Here is a 21329-nt window from a genome sequence, read left to right as displayed (position 1 = left end):
TTTTGATGGGAAATGTGTGTGGGTCATTTGGTAATTTGAATATGTATCCGTTTTTCATAGGTTTTTGTTTAAATTAATTTGTATTATTGCTTTACGGTGAATGTGATCTTTCATATGTTTATGGAGTTTATTTGTGTAAATATTTTTTTCATTATGTAATGCAATTTGAATTTAGATGTTTGTGAGACCCCTTAATAACAAAATAGTTTGGTCTGGTTTGTTAAAAGGATATAATTTTTCTATGGTTGGTTAGTTCTGGTGAGGGATCCCTGAAGAAAATATCTGAGACCCAGAACTCAGTTTGCTGTTTTCTGCATTCATTTATTTTTTATTTTGTCTGTCCAGTACATTATTATTGTTTTCCCCTCAATAAAACAACATTTTGATGGCTCTATGAATGTCTCCTGAAAATGTTATGGAACACTTACAGCGATGTAATGGAAATAAGTTGATGACTTTTGATCAGATTGTTTCATGTCAATATTATACTTTGAAACACTTATTTGATATGAAGCTATGCATTTTGTTATATGCAAATAAGTTAAAGGATAGGGGTGTAACGATTCATCTACTACATCGATGTATCAATTTATATTCCTATGATCCAACTACATCGATCTGTGCTCGGCAAGTTGGCCTTCCGGACGACATATATCGATCTAATATCGTTTTAAAAGGTAATTGATCGATTGTATCGATAATAGGAAATAACGCATTTGATTTAAGCACGTCAGACTTTATATGGATGTTTTTTCTTAGCACTTTTAATGATAAAGGCGTTAAACGTTACTCAGTCTGCCTATATGTGACGTCAGCCACGCGGCAGCAGCGAGCGCAAAGAAAACAAAACAGCGCGGACAGGATTTGTCATGACAGCGGATGACAGAGCAGAAGCCAACGAGCGAGAAATAATCAGGCCAGCATTGCGGTCCAGTGTGAGGAAACACTTTAGTAAAGATGTTCTTAATGAGTCGCTCGCTGTTTGTAGTAGCAGCAGGTTCAGCCACTGCTCATTCAACCTGAAGAAATGTTGGTGTCACTTTATTTTTTATATTAATATTATATTTGTATTATTTTTATGTTGAAAAACAACAGCAAAAGTAGCAGGTAAAGTACTGTTAATTAAACCTGAAGAGATGTTAGTTTCACTTTATTTTTGATATTAATATTGTAATATTTTTTTTTTTTTTTGAAAAACAAGCAGAAGTAGCAATAGTAGTATGTTGATTGCACTTTCTGTACTTTTTGAAAATGAGAGCAGAAAAGGTTAACTTTATGTTAATTCAACCTAAACTGTTGGTTGCACTTTATTCAAATAAAATGTGAACACATTTGTCATTAATTGTTTACTTGTTTTATATCCATAATTAATTGATACCTGCATGATTCCCTTAAAAGAAACATCAGGAATCTAGGAAACTTCACCTGCACATATTTATTTCAGCCACTGATTTAAATTTTTGGCTAACAAGTTACTGAATCGATTTCAAGTCACTGAATCGTTTCGGATCGTATCGTTCTAAATGAACCAATATCGTCCTTGAATCGAATCGACAACCTCAAATCGTGATACGAATCGCATCGTTGTTAAAACGAATCGTTACACCCCTATTAAAGGACCATCCAGATGGCCTTGGTCTTTCAACAATAGAGGAACAACTGAACAAACTGTCATCTTTTCAATCAGTACTTAGTCGTTTTATGTGTTTGAACAAGGATAATTCGGATAACGTTGGGAAACTACAGGAAACTGATCTTGGGGAAGCAATACACGAAGCAGATTTAATAAACAATTCATCCTGGGAAATGCAATTTAAAACCCAGATTACACGCTTGTGTTGATTTATTTACATAACAACATAATCCAAATATACATAGCAAAGGACAAAAAAGTCACAAATATGATGATTTGGTAAAAAAAAAAAAAAAAAAAAATATATATATATATATATAATATATATATATATATATATATATATATATATATATATATATATATATATATATATATATATATATATATATATATATATATATTTTATTTTTATTTTTTATTTTTTTATATTAGGCCTACATTTAAAATTCACAAAACTATAAAGAACAGGTTTGTTGTGATATGGTTAAATGTTATATTTTAACAAACAATTCATTAAATTGTATTAAATAAAATAATTTGTTTAAGCGGAATTTGTGAAATCATCGTGATTATCAGACTGTGAAGATATTCATTTTATTTTTGTATTGGGAGAAATCTAAATCAGAAAACTTGCTCTCTTAATAATTACTTTTTATTTTATTTATGATATTTGTAGCCTACCGTCTAACTTTTAAAAGTCAAAATGTATATTAAAATCCACAACAACACAGTTGAAGGAGTCCAGAAGGTAAATACAAATGCGAATGCACAGCTATTTGACGTTTGAATCATATTTGGGGAGATTGTAACCTCAAAAAATTCTTCGTTGTATCTAATCTATGAAGGTTAGATAGTTTATTAGAGATTGGTTCCCGCCTTTAGAGGGCGCTCGTGCAACTGAAGCAATGATGATACATCCGAGTGAAGAAGAGAAGTGAAGTGAGCGACTGAGCGAGAGAAGGGAAAATAAACATATGAAGTGGGACACCACCGTTCATTCTTCTTTGTTTCAGACTGTGAGTACATAATTTTTTTTATTATGAGAAATCTAAATTCTAACAACTAACGAGCCAGACAGTTTATTTAGTGAATCACATCGAAATGAACAGACTGATGTTGTACATCACGCCCATAAATCGTAAATTCGTTAAACTGACTATTTTTTACATTACAACTTGTGAAGATTGAGTTGTTTTCATTTTATGTTTATTTTATTATATGTATTCTTTATTCGACAGAGACAGTGGACAATAAAATATTACCCCAGAGCTAAATGTCATCTGTTGTCCCTGGGAAGGAGTACACCAAATCATAAAAACATACCATACAGATTAAATACAATAGAATACAAGCAGTATAAAAACATATTAAAAAATATTTACCTTGTATAATTATTGATCACAAACCTGACTTGCCTTTAAAAATCGTTTCAAATGTAATTTAAACTGGACACAGGTAGTAGTACCGACACTGTCAAATATTAGTTGGTAAACTATTCCAGTTATTAACAGCCTTTACAGAAAAGGCTGCTCGATCAAAATCTGTTTTCCTAAAATGCACTTCACAGTCACCTCTTAACCAGGCTCTTGTCTGTCTTAAACTGTCATTGCGCAATGAAACATCTTTAGAGGTGGAGGTGCATTATCATTCACAATTTTATACATTAAACTACAATTGTGAAATATTACAAAGTTGTTAAAGGTAAAAAGATTATGTTTTTGAATTATAAGACAATGATGATATATGTTTGTATTAACTTGCTGTAAGGTCTAAGAGTAGATTTTCCTGCTTGGGACAACGAAGTGATGCAGCAAGAGAAATGAGGGGAAAAAAAATAATGCAAAAAGGTTCTTGCGGCTTCTGCTGAGAATTGACTCGGTATAAATGTAAAAATTTTACGTTGGGGTTGATGATTTTCAAATGTTAAGTGAGTTAAAAGTGTGTTAAAATCGTATACAATTTGTAATCTTTTGCCATTTACTAATCTGGTATAACCTCCTCCATCTTTCTAATCTTAAAATACATACAAGCAGTTTTATGAACATTTAACTTTAAACACAGATTAAGTCAATCTGAGATTTTGTTCATAACAACTGATCTTTTTTGTGATACCTGTTCATTTGTTTTAGCATGCACATAAATCACAGTATCGTCTGTGTTCATTTGAATAGATACATCATGACAAATATCTGGAAGATCATTCACTTACAGACTAAAAAGTAGAGGTCCAAGTATGGACCCCTGTGGTACCCCTGTTGAACAGTGTCTTACTGAAGATATACATATTAATCCGTGTATGCAGATTAAGACTAGGTGATTTCCTAGGCAAATATTGATTTGGGACTATATTATGGCGAAGCACTGCTACTTGGGCGCAGAGATACTTGCTTCGCCTGTGCTTCCCCATAATATAGTCCCAAATCAAAATCTGCCTAGAAAATCACCTAGCCTTAATCTGCATCACTAATTTTGTACTCGTTGTGAATATGCAGGCCACAAGAAGTAATTAGGTGGGTGTGTTTTGTTTGGATCACTTTTTCTAGGGACATGCTAGCTGGCAACACAGCATTTAATTTATTATGCTTAACTAAAACAATGCATGCACTAAGACAAAAATGCATTTGCCCACATATCTAAATGTAGGAAAAGTTGAATAAGCCCTATTTCTAAAAACGGTGGAGTGTTCCTTTAAGTATACTTTAGGGCTGAGCGATATGGCCCCAAGAAATTATCACAATATAATTCGATATTGATAAATGTAAAATCTTTATTTCTTTAAAGTTTAAAGGTATATTATTGCTCCTGAGTGAAAGATGTAGAAAACGAACAGTCAAAACATGACAAACATTTCCCAAACAGGTGAACAATTTATTAAACCTGAGGTGGATTTATTTATTACTAATAAAAACAATAATAATAAAGTAGAATATTATGCACCCCATTTCTCTTGGCGTCGTTGACCTTGAGGTCGCCCTTCCCAACCTCGCTGACGTAATTTTTCAGAGCGCACCCTCGTGCTTATGCACACGTGTCGAGTATAAACAAAGAGCTGCACTGAAGTTGGCAGTTTGTAGCCTTGAAATCTAGACACACCCTAGCGGCAGCAAATCTAATCTGCCGCGAGTGTCGTCTAGCAACTCTCAATATATTTCTTAGCTGTAAAAGCCAAACTCTGGTCAGGCCAATCACATCGTGTATAGTTGTTGGGCAGGGCTTAACATAATGACGGCCGAGTTGCGCTTGCGTGCTACTAGTAAACACAGAAGCTGGCGAACGGCGGTCTTTCAAATCAGCTTTGACCGCGACTCTGGAAGACTTGGAGTTAAGCTTTTCTCTGAGAAAAGAACAGAACGGCACTGAAGTCATTCTTAAGAAGGGAAGATGTGTTCGGAGTTTTGCCGACCGGATACGGCGAAAGTTTAATCTTTCAACTAGCTCTGCTTCACCTTTGTTGCTCTGGTTGGTTGTAGGGTTGTGCCGATGGACGATATCATAACTGTAAGCAGGTAAGCACTACAAGATGTTTTTGAATGCATTAGAGAGAACGATTACGTGTGTGAATAAGTGCTACCTGTTTCAAGAAATGTGCTTTCACGCGACCATATTTAGTATGCAGAAGGTAAAAAAAAAATCCCTTAAACTTTAACATCCAGCTCATGCCCATCGCCGTGATCCATCTGTATCAAGCTGGTTTTCGTGTGAGTTCTGAACACTGCACTAGGCATGTGTCGATATCAGTTTTTCATGTTGCGATTAATTGCTGAAGTTTTATCACGATACTATCACAATATTGAAATAAGTTGCAAAAAAAGTGTTGCCATAGCATAACAGCTTTAAGAACTATTTTTGTTGTAATAAAAATAACTGAATGTTTAAATACAATAATGCACCAAAAATATATACAGCTCTGGAAAAAAAATTAAGAGACCACTTAACATTGAGAAACAATGAGAAATCATGTTAAGTGGTCTCTTGATTTTTTTCCAGAGCTGTAAAAGTAAAATTTTCAAACAGATTAAAGTGCAAAAGAATTAGGCTATAAAGAACAACAGGTAACAAATTAATATAAGGTCTCATTATTTAATGCATTAATTTAGATTGAGCAATCTACATTTGTTACAGAAAGTAATAATGTTTTTGGTAATATTAGTTAAGAAATACTGATCATTGATAGTTTTATCTTAGGTCCATTAAAAAAGTTATTTTGATTTTGATTTTAATGTTATTAAACAGGAAATGAACATTACTTAGAATGATTAATTCTTTATAAGTATTTTTCATTGTCAGTTTGGTAATAATGAATTAACATGTTAACTAATGAAGTCGTATGTCTCAAAGTTTTACTGAACAATAACAAATAATTAGAACAGTTCTAATCATTAGGGCATGTTGTAGTCCAGATTAAAACATAAAAATGTTTAAGTTTGAAAATAAATAGCCTATTATGTCTTTAATTATTAAGTATTTGGTGCTGTGATGAACAACATTGAGATTACAAAAAACAGCTGCATTCTGCAGTTCATCAGCGCCCTCTGCTGTCACTGAGCGGCACTTCAGCAGCGTGTCTCCTTCACTCGTTCATGTGCTTCTCATTTACCGTGCGTTCACACCGCCGCCGGCGAGAGCGTCAAAATTCGCTCTTGCCGCCCTGACAACGACGCTGTAGAAAGCTCCGTGGACGTGCTGCCGCTCTGACGTAGATCGAATGTTTTTTCTTTTTTTAAACTGTATTTAAAGAGGCCGCAAATCAAACAAGCATGTTGATGGATATACTGACCACAAGTAGGGTATAAATTAACTTCATGAAATCGTTTAAATGTGAAAGTAAGAATTAATTGCACACCTGCTGAACAACGAGCGTTCTAGCGCCTATAAAATAGTGTTGCGCGACTTCTTAACAAATTACACATCACTATGAATGATCTTGTCATAAATGATAGGGAAACCCGCACAGCAATGATCAACCTTTCCTACAAATTGCTTGGGAACTAATGTGGTCGGAACCAAAGTTTACAGGCCTGCGTTCTCTGGATTTCTCTCAAGCGGAGCACTTCTACATTCTGACTGGTTGCCGCCTGTTGCCGCCGAACCGCGTCATAGCTCATTACCATAAAGTTGAGCTGATTTCAACTCTCCTCGACGCCCAAATCGTCCAAGACGCTCCGCGCCGCTCTCGCCGGAGCTCGCCGCCCGGCTCCCATTGAAAATGAATGACTTCCGGCCAGCTTGACGCTCTCGCCGCCGGCGGTGTGAACGCACAGTTACACCTGAGCGCTTCCCTTTGACGCAGAATACAGCGGTGTTGAGCATTTATACGGTTGATGGGTAAAGTATTCTTGAGTGCATAATAAAAAAAAATAGAAATTGTTAATAAATTATTATTTACGATATTTTAAAATGCCCACGATAACAATATTGTGCATATTCATTATCGTGATAAATCGCATTATCGAAAATCGGCACATGTCTACACTGCACTATATGCTTATTTAAATCTTTTCATTTCTACACATATTAAGGCTACATATTTCTCATGTCTGTGAGGCAAGCCTGCTGCGTTTCAGTTTATTTGAGACGAGCTTCAGTTCATGATGAAAGCGATGGCTTCCGCGACCTCATAGTCTACTTATTTGCTTTTTATTTAAAAACCTTTATTAAAATTACGAGACAATTTGTACAAAACGAAAGCAAGACTTTTTACAAAACAAAACTTAATATTAAACTAAATATAACCACCAAAATCATTTCTGACCCGCTTTGCACTTATAGCCTATCATAATCAGATGAAATTTAAAAATAATATTATAATATTTAAACATAAATGTTGTGTAATGGCTACAACAAGTAGGCTATAGTAAGCTACAGATTTATGTCATGTCTGAGCTGGATTTGAACGAACATCATTTTACCACTGGGTTCATGAGTGCGCCTGCGGATTTTTGAGCTGAGTCACACCGGCTGTGCTCCGCTAATTAGTCATTACAGGCTCGTTCTCGATAATTACAGTTAATGTGCCGGGCAGGGCCGGTCTCTCGAGTGCACGGGCTCGGGTAGGGTCGGTCTTGATTTTTTGAGCTGATCTAAGCTCTAGTTCTGGCTAAAAATGTAGTTATTATGTGCCGGCCTGTTGGCATGAATTGTACTCGTGATGGGAGCATTAGGGGAGCGCTCTCGGAGTGAGTGAAAACCACAACACTCAGACTTTTAAAAAATCTGCTCCTCACTGTGTATATATTTATACTGCGTATATATAGTTATGACTAATTATTTTTAGACACTTTACATTAATAATTATATGTTTAATTATATGATCTCAACACCACAGCAAACTTAATTTACAGAATAGCTGTTTCATTTATTGAATATACTTCTTAATATTAAGAATCTGAAATATGAATGATGACTGTTAGTCTCCATGTTCATGTCAATTACAAGATAAGGATATCATCTTCTCTATGATAGGCTGCAATTTACATAGCCTGATTTACAGAATGTGATGCTGCATGAATGGTGGCCTACAAAGAATTTGGAAAAGTTTTTTGATTTCATATTAGGCCTGACTTTTAAAGTAATGAATAGGCTACTTAAGACATTTATTAGGCATGATGTGCTAAATATGATTTGGAGAAATAAAACACAAGACTATAGGCTATTGCTGAGCTGTGGCTGTCGGCTACACTTGAATCGCATGACTAATCGACCAATACAGGCAAGGAAATGAGCACAAATTCACGGTATGCTCTAGCTGCCATCAAAAGGAGCAAATTCATTGATGCTGTTCACTTTCATGAACAGCTTATTGAGTCAAAAATACTCAGAAAGCAACGTTCGAAGTTGGACAGACAAAAAATTCTGTCTAATTTAGGAACAAGATGAGCAGAATCTGTCAAAATGTATACAACCACTATGCATGCTCTTTCACGATGAACATGACGCCCATCTCGGCCCGTAACCACTAGCAATCATCTGACTAGCACATTCTTTTATCCTTTTTCACCACAATGATCCTATTTAATGTTTACTTAACCAAAGTTTACCACGTTCGTATCATTTTAATTGTTCGTAAACTTTTGGACAGAAGCCACAAACTTACCCACATTTGTTGAATTCCGTGACATCCTGTTCTTTCTCCCGTGCAGAACAAGCATGACCTAGACAATGTCATATCTCACATGAGAACTGTTGAGACATTAAAAGATGGAAAAATCCTGCTTAAACACCAAACATCCTCAAAAGTTTTCCAATTTTCCAACAAGTTTATAATAGGCAAATTCAACCACTAAATGAGCAGAAATCAATCCTTTACATGTTAAAATAACATTAGTGGAACCTTTTTCCAAAATCTTTATATCCAAAATAATTAAAAAATACATCAACATTCCTTGTTTTATACTGATACTTAGGACCATAAATAAAAAGTTCTTGACTAAAAACATGTCCCAACATATCACACCATTCATTTAACATTTGAAAAACCAGCTCTAATCTGTTACACTCTGAAAACAAATGAAATACAGTCTCAGTTTCTGAACAGAAAGGGCAAGTATCACTAACACTGGAGTCTAAATGAGCTTTATGTTTATTTGTGGTTAATATTCCACGTGTGATTCTCCACTGTAAATCAGCAGTTCTTTTATCAATAGGAATTTTATATAAAGTTCTCCAGCTACATTTAGGTGAAAAATCTGTACCAAATATTGCTTGCCATTTGGACTCGCATACTTGTTTCAGTTCTTGAAAATGCATTACTTTTACACAAACAAGATACATGGATATCTTGCCCACCTCACTGAACAAGCTGAGTTCTGGAGTGTTAAATATGAGTAATTCTTGCCATGAGTCCACACCCATTTTTATTTCCAATTCCGGAAAAGCTCTCACTTTATACTCATTTTTCCCTCCTATTAATTCTTCATTCAGAGCACATTTAAATTCAGAAGGTACGGCTGCTACTATTTCAGTTAAAAGTCTTTCAGAAAAACGTAAGGATTTCATACCAATCTTTGTTGCAACATCTTCTGGAATCTGGGGTTAACCACCCATCATTATTCAAAAAACATGACACCTTGATGAGACCAGCTCTTACAAGTGCATTTCTAAAGCCCCTTTCACACTGCACGTCGGACCCGCAGTATTCCCGGAACATTGCCGGGTCGCCTTCTGTGTGAAAGCAACCACGTCCCGGAATTGATTACCGAATTGAACCCGGGTCGGGGACCTAGTAACATTGCAGGGTTCGATCCGGGACGAGCGCTGTATGAACAAAAGCCAAAACTAATGCCGTAACGTGTACGTAGTTATCGTGCGACTCCTAGAGCTTGTTTTTTCAATAATACAACCCTGCAGTGCCAGAAGAGCTAGTCGGTGTTTTAAACGCAGAGAGTGTTCGTATACAAAAGAAACTAAAATTAAACAAGCAGAAATGTGCGCAAACTGGACACAAGTCGAGACCACAGAGCTCCTTACAATCCGCGCTGAAGCTGAGATCGCTCGCCATTATACGTCACATCCGGATGTGACGTGTCAACTCGACCCGGGACCGTTACGAGTTGTGTGTGAAAGCGCACATATTACGGTATTTCGCTGGCAGTGTGAATGGACCAAATCTAGCGGCCCGGGAACAAATACCGGGTCGCATTATCAGTGTATTTGCCAGAATCGCAGTGTGAAAGGGGCTTAACTGAAACAGAATTTAAACTTTTCACAGTGAGCACAGGATTATACAATATAGGTTCTTCTTTTCCCCAAAAACTTATTATAGATCCTTGTTTTCGGGGGTTTGAGAAAACTTTCCAAACCCTAAGCATTGTCTTGTAAAAAGGTGTTAGACCAGTTAAGTCCACTCCATCAAGATCCATTAAAAAAAGATGTTAATCAAGGTCTAACTGTCCTCCTTTTTTCAGCAATCCACAGGCCACATATGTCTAGCTGATGTGCCTTTTATACAAAAGTTTTTGAGCAGCCTGTAATCTAAAAGCAGCAACTCTGCATTCAATGTCAATAAGTCCTTTCCTCCTTCACAAATTGGTAAATACAGGGCAGCTGCTCTCAGCCAATCCTGTCCTGACCAACAACAACAACAACAAAAAACAGTTGCCTTTGAATTTCCTTCATAAGGTTAGAAGGATGATCCAAAATGGCCGTTTTATGTCATAATGAATGCAATAAGGTTATTTGCAATCAAGACTCTTCCTCTATATGATAATTTAGGGATTAGCCATTTCCAGTTGGACAACCGTACACACATCTTTTCAATCAGTCCATCCCAGTTTTTCTTTTTATACAAGTCAGAACCTAAAAAAACTCCTAAAAATTTTAAACCATCTTGTGGTTCCACAACATAGAGCATCACTCTTCCCCCAATTTATTTTGGCTGAAAAGGCCTTTTCATAACATTTAATGCAACTTAATATGCTTTGTATATCTTCTTTATCTTATATTATTACAGTAAGATCATCAGCACAAGCCGAATGTTTTATGGGTTTGTTAAACGATCCTTCAATACATAAACCCTTTGAGGTTCTCAGTTTGCACAGAAAAGGTTCAATGACTAAACTGTACAGTTGACCCGAAAGTGGGCAACCCTGCCTTATTCCTCTTCTGACTTTTGTAGGTGTACATAACCCTCCAGGGACTTTTACCATACATCCGGCTTTTTCATAAAGTAATCGAATCCATGCAATAAAACCATTTCCACAGCCATATGCACTTAAAACATCAAACAGATAAGAATGATCCACTCTGTCGAAAGCCTTTTCTTGGTCTAGGGATAATATTTCTAAATCCATATAATTTAACATTGAATAATCAATGACATCTTTTTTAAGAAATAAATTATCTCTAATGCATCTGTTCTTTATAAAATAAGATTGATCACTGTGAATTAATACACCCATATATTCATTCAATCTATTAGAGATACATAGAGAAAATCTAGTAATCCGTAGACAACAAAGCTTACAGGCCTCCAATTCTTAAGCAAAGTAAGATCACCTTTTTTAGGTAGAAGAAAAAGGATTGCTAGTAACTAGTAGGTAAACAACCTGTTTGTATCGAATATAAAATCATTTAATAATAATCTTTCCCAATAATTCCCCAAAAATATTTTAAAAATTCTGAGGGAAGACCATCTAAACCAGGGGACTTTCCTGTTGATAACTCTTGTACAGCTCTAGTTACTTCTTCAAAACTTAAAGCAGCACTAGGTAACTTTTCAACCTTCATAATATATTTTTTAAGACTCTTGTGATGATAAATCGACTTACAATAGGTTGAATGACACGTCTGCCATAGCCTGACGGGGTCTGTATCGTTTTTAATCGTACTTTTAAAGGGTTTCTTTAATCGTACTTCGGGTTTCGGGTAGTAACCCGAGAACAAAAAGAACTACAAAATTCGACTGCTTTACAGCATATACGTCACTTCCACCAACACCCACACTTCCTTAAATTCGGACGTGCAAGCCCAACTTTGTTCGTCGGATAATATAGTCATGTCCGAAGCAGCACAGACAAATAAGAAAGAAAAGGTTTTGTTGGAGGAAAGCAATAAGAGGGAAACGAAAAATTGATGGGATTAAGGGCAGGACGAGGATCAACATGTGGCCAGCGTTTTCTCGTCGGCGTGAGCTGAAGGAGGCGTGCCTGACCGATGCTGTCATGCTTGTTACGGTGAGCTACCACTCAAACATTGAACTGAAGTATCATATAGATTCTGTAAAACGGTAACCAATAGACTAACGTTACTATAATGACGCTGGCTTGTAAACGTGAGCATCGTGATTATTTGGCGTTTGAAAAAAATAAAACCCATGAAATTATATTCATATGACATGCTGAAACATATGCCACTGACTGTAACGTTACCTGGGATGAAGACATTTCACACGCGACGCCAGAAGAACTCTGAACTCCTCTTGCAGTGTCCAGGGGAACTGTTAGTGCTGCACCAACCCACGGGACGCTTTTATGAAGTTATTTGGCCCGCACCGCACCACTGTATATATTTTTACAACCCGCCGCGCACCCGCGACCATTAAATAGACATACGGGGTCCGCGGGTTATGAGACGACCCACGCATCACTAGTTCAGGGCTATCAGGGTTGTCATGTCAACAAATGCACGTGTGATGGCATCCCCTGTTGTAGGATGACAGATCTTACGACAGTAGTTGAGGACATTATTTTTTCCAAACTGTAGGGGGACCCCGAGAGCAAAAGTAGCCAAGTGCGGCTTTAAAATACAATGTAAAAGATATTTATTCTCCGAGTCAAGTTTTGGAATTAAATCCAATAATTCAGTTTTACAATCCAAATCTGTTGTATCATCATCATACAATTTAGAATAAAAATCAACAACATTCATACTCATTTCAGATGAATCAAAATAAATCACCTCTATCATTTCTTAAACACCACATTTGTTTCTCTTGACACACTTTTTGTTTCAAGTTAAAAAAGAAAGATGTTGGTCCATCAATATCTCTAATTTGAGAAAAACAAGCTCTAATAAGAGCTCCTTTACTTTTTCTTGTAATAAGTTTTTTAACTGTAGCTTTTTTTCTTTGATAACATTTTGTAATATATTTTCATGTCTTTCAAACATTTTATTTTCTATTTGAAGAATCTCATTTTCAAGTTCTTTAATCATACTTTTTATTATTTTTGAGGAAAAACAAGAGTATTGTTGACAGAAACCCCTAATTTGGGTTTTTCCAATTTCCCACCACTGAATAATGTCTCAAATAATTTTTCTGCATTTGCCATTTTTGCCAAAAATTATTAAAATTTTCACAAAAAACTGCATCTTGTAACAGCTTCTTATTAAAATGCCAGTATGAACCCACATTTTTTTGCTTTGCTAATACACAATCTATTGTAATCATTTTATGATCCGAGATAATATTAGGGATTATATCAGCATTACAGACCCTATTCCTTGAGTTATTTGAAATATAAAACCTGTCTAATCTTGGCGCATAACCCTTCCTTCTGAAACCTTAACCCAAGTATACTGTTTTAAAGATGGATTTTCAGTTCTCCATACATCATTTAGCTCAAACTTTGTAACAATGTTTGCCAAAACAGATGAAGACTGATAATGTATTTCTTCAATATTCCTGTCCATATAAATCTAAAGTACAATTAAAATCCCTTCCCATTATAACAATATCTTTTGATTTTTAATGCACTTAAAAACTCATCAATTTTCTTAAAAAGGACAATTCTCTCGAACCCTTTATTATGTGCATAGACATTCACAAAAATTATATTAAACGTATTTAATTCAGCTTTTACAACTAATGCACGACCAGGCTCTATCCCATGTTCAGATAAAACATTAACCTTACAACTTGGACTAAAGCATATTGCAACCCCCGAACTAACATTAGTGCCGTGACTAAGGATATACTTCCCTTCCCACCATAAGCCCTTTTATCTTTTATCGCTGTGGGTCTCTTGAAGAAAAGTTACTCCAGTGTTTTTTAAATTTCAATGATTCTAAAAGCAACGCTTGTTTTCTTCTATCTCTAAGGCCATTTACATTTAGGGGGGGGGGGGGGGGGTGAAACACTCAGTTTCAGTCAGTGTCATGTCAATCTTGAGTACCTATAGAGTAGCATTGCATCCTGCATATCTCTGAAAAGTCTTTATTTTTTTAATAATTACATAAGAAAGATGCGCTGTTCCGAGTCTTTCCGAAAAAAGCCGAGTGGGTGGGGGCGTGTCGTGTGAGCGGAGCTAAATAATGACGTGTGCTCGCTGCTGCTATGTTGAGTCGAGTGCTTCGCGGGAAAAAAACTTTATTCAAAATAAAAATATGGCTTTTAATCAGATACAGCCATACATCTATGATCCGGAATCAGACCCAGAGGCTGCAGTTGAACAGGAGCAGCAGCAAAAACGACTAGAGCAGGACGTCTCTATGTGGTACAAGTTATACACTAACTATATAATATGCTTAGCGGCTTGTGTTATTTACATATTTATACTTGAATTATATCGTCGTATTTTTGTCTTTGAAGGTGTACATGTGGGAAGTGCAGTTGTGCACGTGTGTTTGTGTGTTTACGCGTGGTTTGTGTAGACAGTAAGCGGACTAAAAAAAACACAGACATTTGAAGCAGTCTCACTCACCCTTCTAACGTTGGGACTGCTTCATCATTCAGCATTAGGCGATTGGGAAAATCCGGCGTCGAGCTGGGCCTTGTTTATGAAACAGTCGGCACCGAAATGCAGCGAACAGATATAAACATTCGCGCAACTCAGTTGCTGATCCGGAAAAGCAAATTACATCCACTGTTGCCTTAACGCGGGGTTTTTAACGAATCTGTTTCAGGACTGTCTTGGTCTGGCAACCAAAAACACACTTTTTTGGTGACATTGTTATGTGCACATCACCTGTCCAGCAGGTCCAGCATCCTACAAGCCAGCGCTTTGATGGGCGTAGGCTGTTGCTTTCGCTCTCTCCCTCTCTCTCTCTCTCACGCGCTTCCGGTAGAATTGTCCGTAAGGCCCATACAAGGAAATTCCGCCCCCATTAACGTCAAAGGGGACGCATGATCTCAAAAAACTTGCCGAAACTTATGACTAACCGGAAGTAGTATTTTTGACAAAGAAATACTCCCATCAAACGTCCACCTTAACTTTTGAAACTTTGTCTATGTTTAGAATGGGATTCCAAGTCTTTAACAGTGTAAAAAGATCAGTATGCATGAAACAGCATTTCACCCCCCCTTTAAAGATGTTACTCGCAATGGCTCCATGAGAAAGAGAAGTAAAGAAAAACAGAAAAGAAAGGACAAACAAAGAGACAGACAACCAGCCATTATAATTTTTTATAAACTCCCTTCGCTTCCTTTCCTACTCTTTTCTTTTGCCTAATCGTGCCTAAAAGTTAACCAAAAACCTTTTTTCTTGCGATAACACAGAAACATTTTACGTCTTCCGCGACCACACATCTGAAGCAATGAATTTATCCAGATCCGGAAAATAATCAGCAACCTCTACCTTTCTACCTTTTGTTTCATCCAGAAACACATTAATCTGTTCCACTGTGTATAAATCCTCACCTTTCGGACAATCAGATATATCAGAACAACAATCATCATCATCTTTTAGAGAGAGAGAGAGCTTGAAAAAACAAAAAAATACTGATAAATTAAAATAATAAAAATAAACAGCCACGAGTGCCTGTGTGAGGGGATTAAAAGTTATTCATGCTGCTGTATATCTGCTGTATTTTTCAAACTGTGAGTACATTCTTTGTATCCTGTATCAGGTTGGTATAATATAACATTTTGGTAAATCAACTTGAATGGTTACTGGATTAATCAGACTGAGTTTGAATCTGAAATAATTGCTTTAGTCATGTCCGATTTGAAATTAACTGTTGTATGTTACGCATGTAAAACTTAAGCTCATACTGATTGGTTCTTCACATGACAAATGGTGAAAGTTATGAATTGTGTGGTTGAGCTATATTTTATGTAATCTATGTATGAATGAATTCTGGTAGACACAAGGTAAAACTCAAAATGAACAACAGAGGAATACATTATTTCAGAATTTTATTCTAGCTTTGTAGTTTTATTCTAGCATAAACCTCCCAAATATTGATGAATTTATCAAAAAATATGTCAATGTAAAAACATGATGAGTTCGAAATTATGGAATTGCTCAATTTATTTCAACATTAATTTAATAATCATTTGAACATATTCAAACACCTGTCCTGGATTATTGAGAGCTATTGTAAGTGTGATGATCATCTGCTAAATAAGCAACGCATTCATACCTTCAGTCAGTGAAGCAGCTCTCACAGCCATTCATGAGAGTTTAATGCTGGGAATGTTCCCATCTTCCCACAGGAGAAGAAGCGAGCTGGATGAATTACTTCTAGAGAAACTACTGACATACTGTTGTAAAGATGGAGTTTAAGGAAGAACCCTGCAAAATAAAAGATGAAGATACAGAAGAACAAATAGGTTGGAGTTTTCTTCATTCTTTTTATTGATTGATAAGGGACCATTAAGATGAAAATTGACAGAGCAATGCATCTAAAACTAGACATTAGTTGACGCAATAGTAAACTAGGTTTGTGCTAAATTAAGAATATACTTTGTTTCTCTTTTGTCCTTCTTTAATTAATTTATGGGAATTTAATGTTGTTTTAGACCTGATGGAAGTGTACGAAGACAAACAGCATCATTTCACAAATGAAGATGGAAACATCGTTTCACAGACTGAAAAGAATTTGACACAGCAAAGTGCTGACAAAACTGGTAAAAAAGATGCTTTTACCTGCACCGAGTGTGGAAAGAGATTAAAACACAAATTAAACCTAAAGAAACACATGAGAATTCATACTGGTGAGAGACCTTATGCATGCACTCAGTGTGGAAAGAGTTTCATTCAGAAAGAACACTTGAAAAGGCACCTACAGCTTCACACTGGAGAAAAACTGTTCACTTGCAGTCAGTGTGGAAAGAGTTTCAGTCGCCAAGAGGACATAAATGTACACATGAGAATTCATACTGGTGAGAGACCTTATGCATGCACTCTGTGTGGAAAGAGTTTCGTTCAGAAAGGACACTTGAAAAGGCACCTACAAGTTCACACTGGAGAAAAACTTTTCAATTGCACCCAGTGTGGAAAGTGTTTCAGTCGAAAAGAGGACTTAAATGTGCACATGAGAATTCACACTGGAGAAAAGCCGTTCACATGCACTCAGTGTGGAAAGAGTTTCACTCAGAAAAGCGTTCTCAACTATCATTTGCACTCTCACTCCGGAGTGAGATCATTTTGCTGTGATCAGTGTGATAAAACATTTGTTTTGGCATCAAGCTTAAAAGCACACCTTAAAATTCATACTGGTGTGAAGCCGCATGTTTGCTCTTTTTGTGGAAGGGGTTTTTCACTACTGAAACATTTACAAGTTCACCAGATTATTCATACTGGTGTGAGGCCTCATGTTTGCTCTGACTGTGGGAAGACCTACACAACGTCCAGTGCCTTAAAATCACACCGGAGAATTCATACTGCAGAGAAACCATTCCAGAGTTTCACCCAAGTATCTAGTCTACAGACTCATACGGAAAGACGCTGTCTAAGTGATGAAAGCACTTGTGAAACAATGGCGGCGTCAGTCCAATAAAACTGTAAATGTTCACTAGCTGTTCAGCAATGTGTGAAACTCACTCTTGGAGTGTAGATGGGAATATATTGAAATCAGTCAAATTCCCCATGTGGTAGTTTATGGTTTAATGAGAAATTAATGAATACATTTATACTTTTTACATGCAATCAAAAGAGGTTTGACATTGTATACTTGTCTGGCTATCACCAGACCAAGCTCAATTTAAAATTGAACATTGGTCTGGGGAGTGTGTTCTGTATTTTCTACTGCAGAAGAGGCATGAAACACAAGAATTATTCGAATGAATCTGTATGCAATTGGATAGTCCTTCAACCAATCAGACCACAAGAGGTGTGATCAACAGGCAACAACCTAGCGCCAGATGGATAAGCCAGTCTGTGATTGGTTCCCGCAAAAGTGTAACAGAAGCAGTAGAAATTAATGTGCAGGTTTCCAGACCAAGTTGCCGGGTGAAATCAAATCACTGGCAGATAATTTTATACAACAATGTTAAATAAATATAGTAGACGTTTGGTAAATGATGATAGGTTGAAAATAAATTCTTGCTGCGCACTTATTTTAATGAAAAATTATTTAATTGCTTTGATTCTCTCTTTTATTTAAAAATTTCTCTATGAACCCACACATTTGACTGTTGATGGTGGCCTTTTTTTTTTTTAACCAACCATTTAAAGTTAAAATTGTTTTATTTCAACTATTTGAGGAAATTTAAGATGGCTCAATTTAAAGGGGTCATATGATGCCATTTTTGTACAAGTTAATATGATTCTTTACTGTCTAAATGAAAAGTTTGTAATATACTTTAATTAAAATTCTCCTTATTATTTTAAGGAAACACTAACTTTACTTGGACCAAAACAGCTGTTTTCAGCAAGCCATTTCAGTGGATACGGCTTTAAATGCTAATGAGCTTTGCTCGCCCTTGACAACAGTTGCCGTATATTGTACACATATCAATCTGAACCCGGAACAAGATGACGACGGCCCGGCGAAATTGTCAAATGTAATGTCACTTTGATCTATCCTTGTAATGTTCTGGCAGGGTAGCGTTAGCGTAGTGAGATACGAATGCTATGGTTGATGTTACAGATAATGGTCATGAAAAACTTGTTTTTTTCCGGTAAATGTAGGCTTGTCAGTGATGCGTAACGTTATCTATGCAGTGTTAGGTACAACTGTCAGGGCTGAAGCACTGACATTAGGTCACCACAGGAATGTTTCAACAGACACCGTTATAAACAATCTAACGTTACAGAAGTAAGCTTAGTGTGGTGTTGCCAAGTTAACTTTATCACCAGTGTACACAGTTTGTAATAACACAATAATCATAACGCATTGTTCATTATAAACATGGGATTATGAATTATATTGAGAATGTCATACATAAAAAAGCATGCCGTAATTTGACTTGAGGCCGTTTCACACCACAAGCGTGAGCAGTGTGTGAGCTGCACGTCAGCGTAACGACACCATCACCGCAGCTGCACGAGAGTATTCACACTGGAGGCATTTCTACAGCATCACAGCAGCGGCTCCCACGCTAGAGCCTATACTTGTCTAAGTATTAAATACTAAACTAAAAGAAAATTTATTATATTTTCTGGCTAGTTTACTTTACTTTTTATAATCATAACCATACTTTCACCCAAACTGAATAATTAAAACAAGTTTAAATAGGTAAATCTTCTACAGATATTTTTTATTCTTCGTTTTCTTTTCTGACATACTCCAGTTATTGTTAAAACACACCACACATGCTTCTTGTGTGCCTTTTGAATGCTTTTTGTGTGATGATATATTTATTTTGTCCATCAAAAGGGTATTTTCACTTTAGTTGAACGTCAGCAGTGCAGCAAAATAGGCTCGCCGCGCTCCTGGTCCCGGTGTGAATGCACTCATTGATTAACATGGGCACCGAAAAAAAATATGCGCTGCTCACGCTTGCGGTGTGAAACGGCTGTTACCCTGTTAACTTTAGCTTCATTCTTCGTGACGTGTTTCAAATGTTACACTCACTTCTGGAGGTGCAGCACGAACACAAATAGCTGGTACCGATCTTTTTTTTTTTCAGGAGTAGCTTATTAGCAGAACCTGCTTTATACTGACCATCGTTTATAAAGCAGGTGATAAATTATTTGCACGGCACAAACATAAAATCATTGATGTTGATCGGGGGAATATTGCCTTCGAAAACAACTCAGCCACTGCATCTTTAGGGGTTCGAATTTAGGAACATCGAAATGACTGGTGTGTTCGTTATTACGCCCAAGAATAGAAGACTACAATCGCTTAGACGCCATTCTGCTCCAGCGTATCCACAATGGCGGACTATGACGATGACAGAGCTCGCTCAGAGCAGGTCTGTGCTGAAACTGCTGTCAATCAACAGTCGTGGGAGGGGTGTACGGCTTGATGTGAGACAGGAGAAAACATGGAAAGGAGATAAAAAAAAAAAAAAACTTATTAACACTTACTAATTATACGATGGTTGTGTACAGGTACTTGCCGACACACATTTCCATACAATCAACTTGTAAAAGTGCATGTGCATTATATGACCCCTTTAAGCACCTAAAATGGGTTTGAATGACATGTTGATCTCTTTTGATTGTCTGTGTTTTTTAGATAGGCTACTGTAGTAGCTAAATGTTCTAGATTTTAGTGAAAGTTTTGTTTTATGTATGCTGTTTCATCTGACAAACTTCAAATTATTCATTTGCCTTTATCCACTGGCTGGTGACCTTGTTCTGCTCTCATTTCAAGCATTGAAAGTAAATGTAATATAAAAGTAAATTTCAGTTATGGATGTTGAATAAAAATATTAAAAATAAATTAATTGAAGTTTGACTGAATACATGTAAAAAAATGTAGATTGTTTTATATGCTCTATTAAAATCTTAGCACTTCCAACAGCAATAAATATTTTTTCTTTCCAAATTGTATCATCAAAAGAAAGTTGCTAGCCTTATACTATTTCAAAGAATATAGTGGTGTATGTATGATGCCAGAAAATAAAGTCTAGTTCAACGCTGGTTTCTTCAAGATTCTCCTTTGGGGATTACGGTTAATATGACTTGAAAATTCTTTAATGTTTTGTTCTACAACTTAACGACGGTTTCTGCAGGTTTTGTGAAAGTAAATGTAAGATTAAAGAGAATTGAATTAATAAATTAAAGGGAACATAACATGCCATTATGTTCTCTAAGGGTGCGTTCACACTTGTAGTTCAGTTCGTTTGGTTCGTTTGGTCCGGACCAAAAAACAAAAACAAACATAATAGTCCTGGTCCGCTTAGCGTTCACACGAGCATTTTTAACAGCGAACCTCAAGTTACCGAACCAAAGGCACAGGGAGACGGTCACAACCTGATTGTTCGGCTTATATGACGGAGCTCGTTTACCGAACATTCAAAACAATGCTGTGTGCGGATTACACGCGCGGGCATTTTATGCGTGTACATATGGCATTATTTTTTACCAGAGAACTCATGAAGAGCTCATGAAATGTTCACAACATTCAAAACAACGCTGTGTGC

General features: G+C 36.4%; 1 protein-coding gene across 1 annotated transcript; it reads left to right on the top strand.

The window, feature by feature from the left end:
* Positions 1 to 2536: 2536 nt before the first annotated feature.
* On the top strand, positions 2537 to 20897 carry LOC137088863 (zinc finger protein OZF-like). Its single transcript, XM_067452218.1, has 3 exons — positions 2537 to 2652; positions 16506 to 16622; positions 16812 to 20897. The coding sequence occupies exons 2-3, from the start codon at positions 16565 to 16567 to the stop codon at positions 17789 to 17791; spliced, it is 1038 nt and encodes a 345-aa protein (XP_067308319.1). The 5' UTR covers positions 2537 to 2652; positions 16506 to 16564; the 3' UTR covers positions 17792 to 20897.
* The last annotated feature ends 432 nt before the right edge of the window (positions 20898 to 21329 follow it).

Source organism: Pseudorasbora parva, chromosome 9 (assembly GCF_024679245.1).
Source record: "Pseudorasbora parva isolate DD20220531a chromosome 9, ASM2467924v1, whole genome shotgun sequence".
Classification (NCBI taxonomy): domain Eukaryota; kingdom Metazoa; phylum Chordata; class Actinopteri; order Cypriniformes; family Gobionidae; genus Pseudorasbora; species Pseudorasbora parva.
The sequence above is the reverse complement of the archived record's forward strand: the minus strand, read 5'-3'. Positions and strand labels throughout refer to the sequence as shown.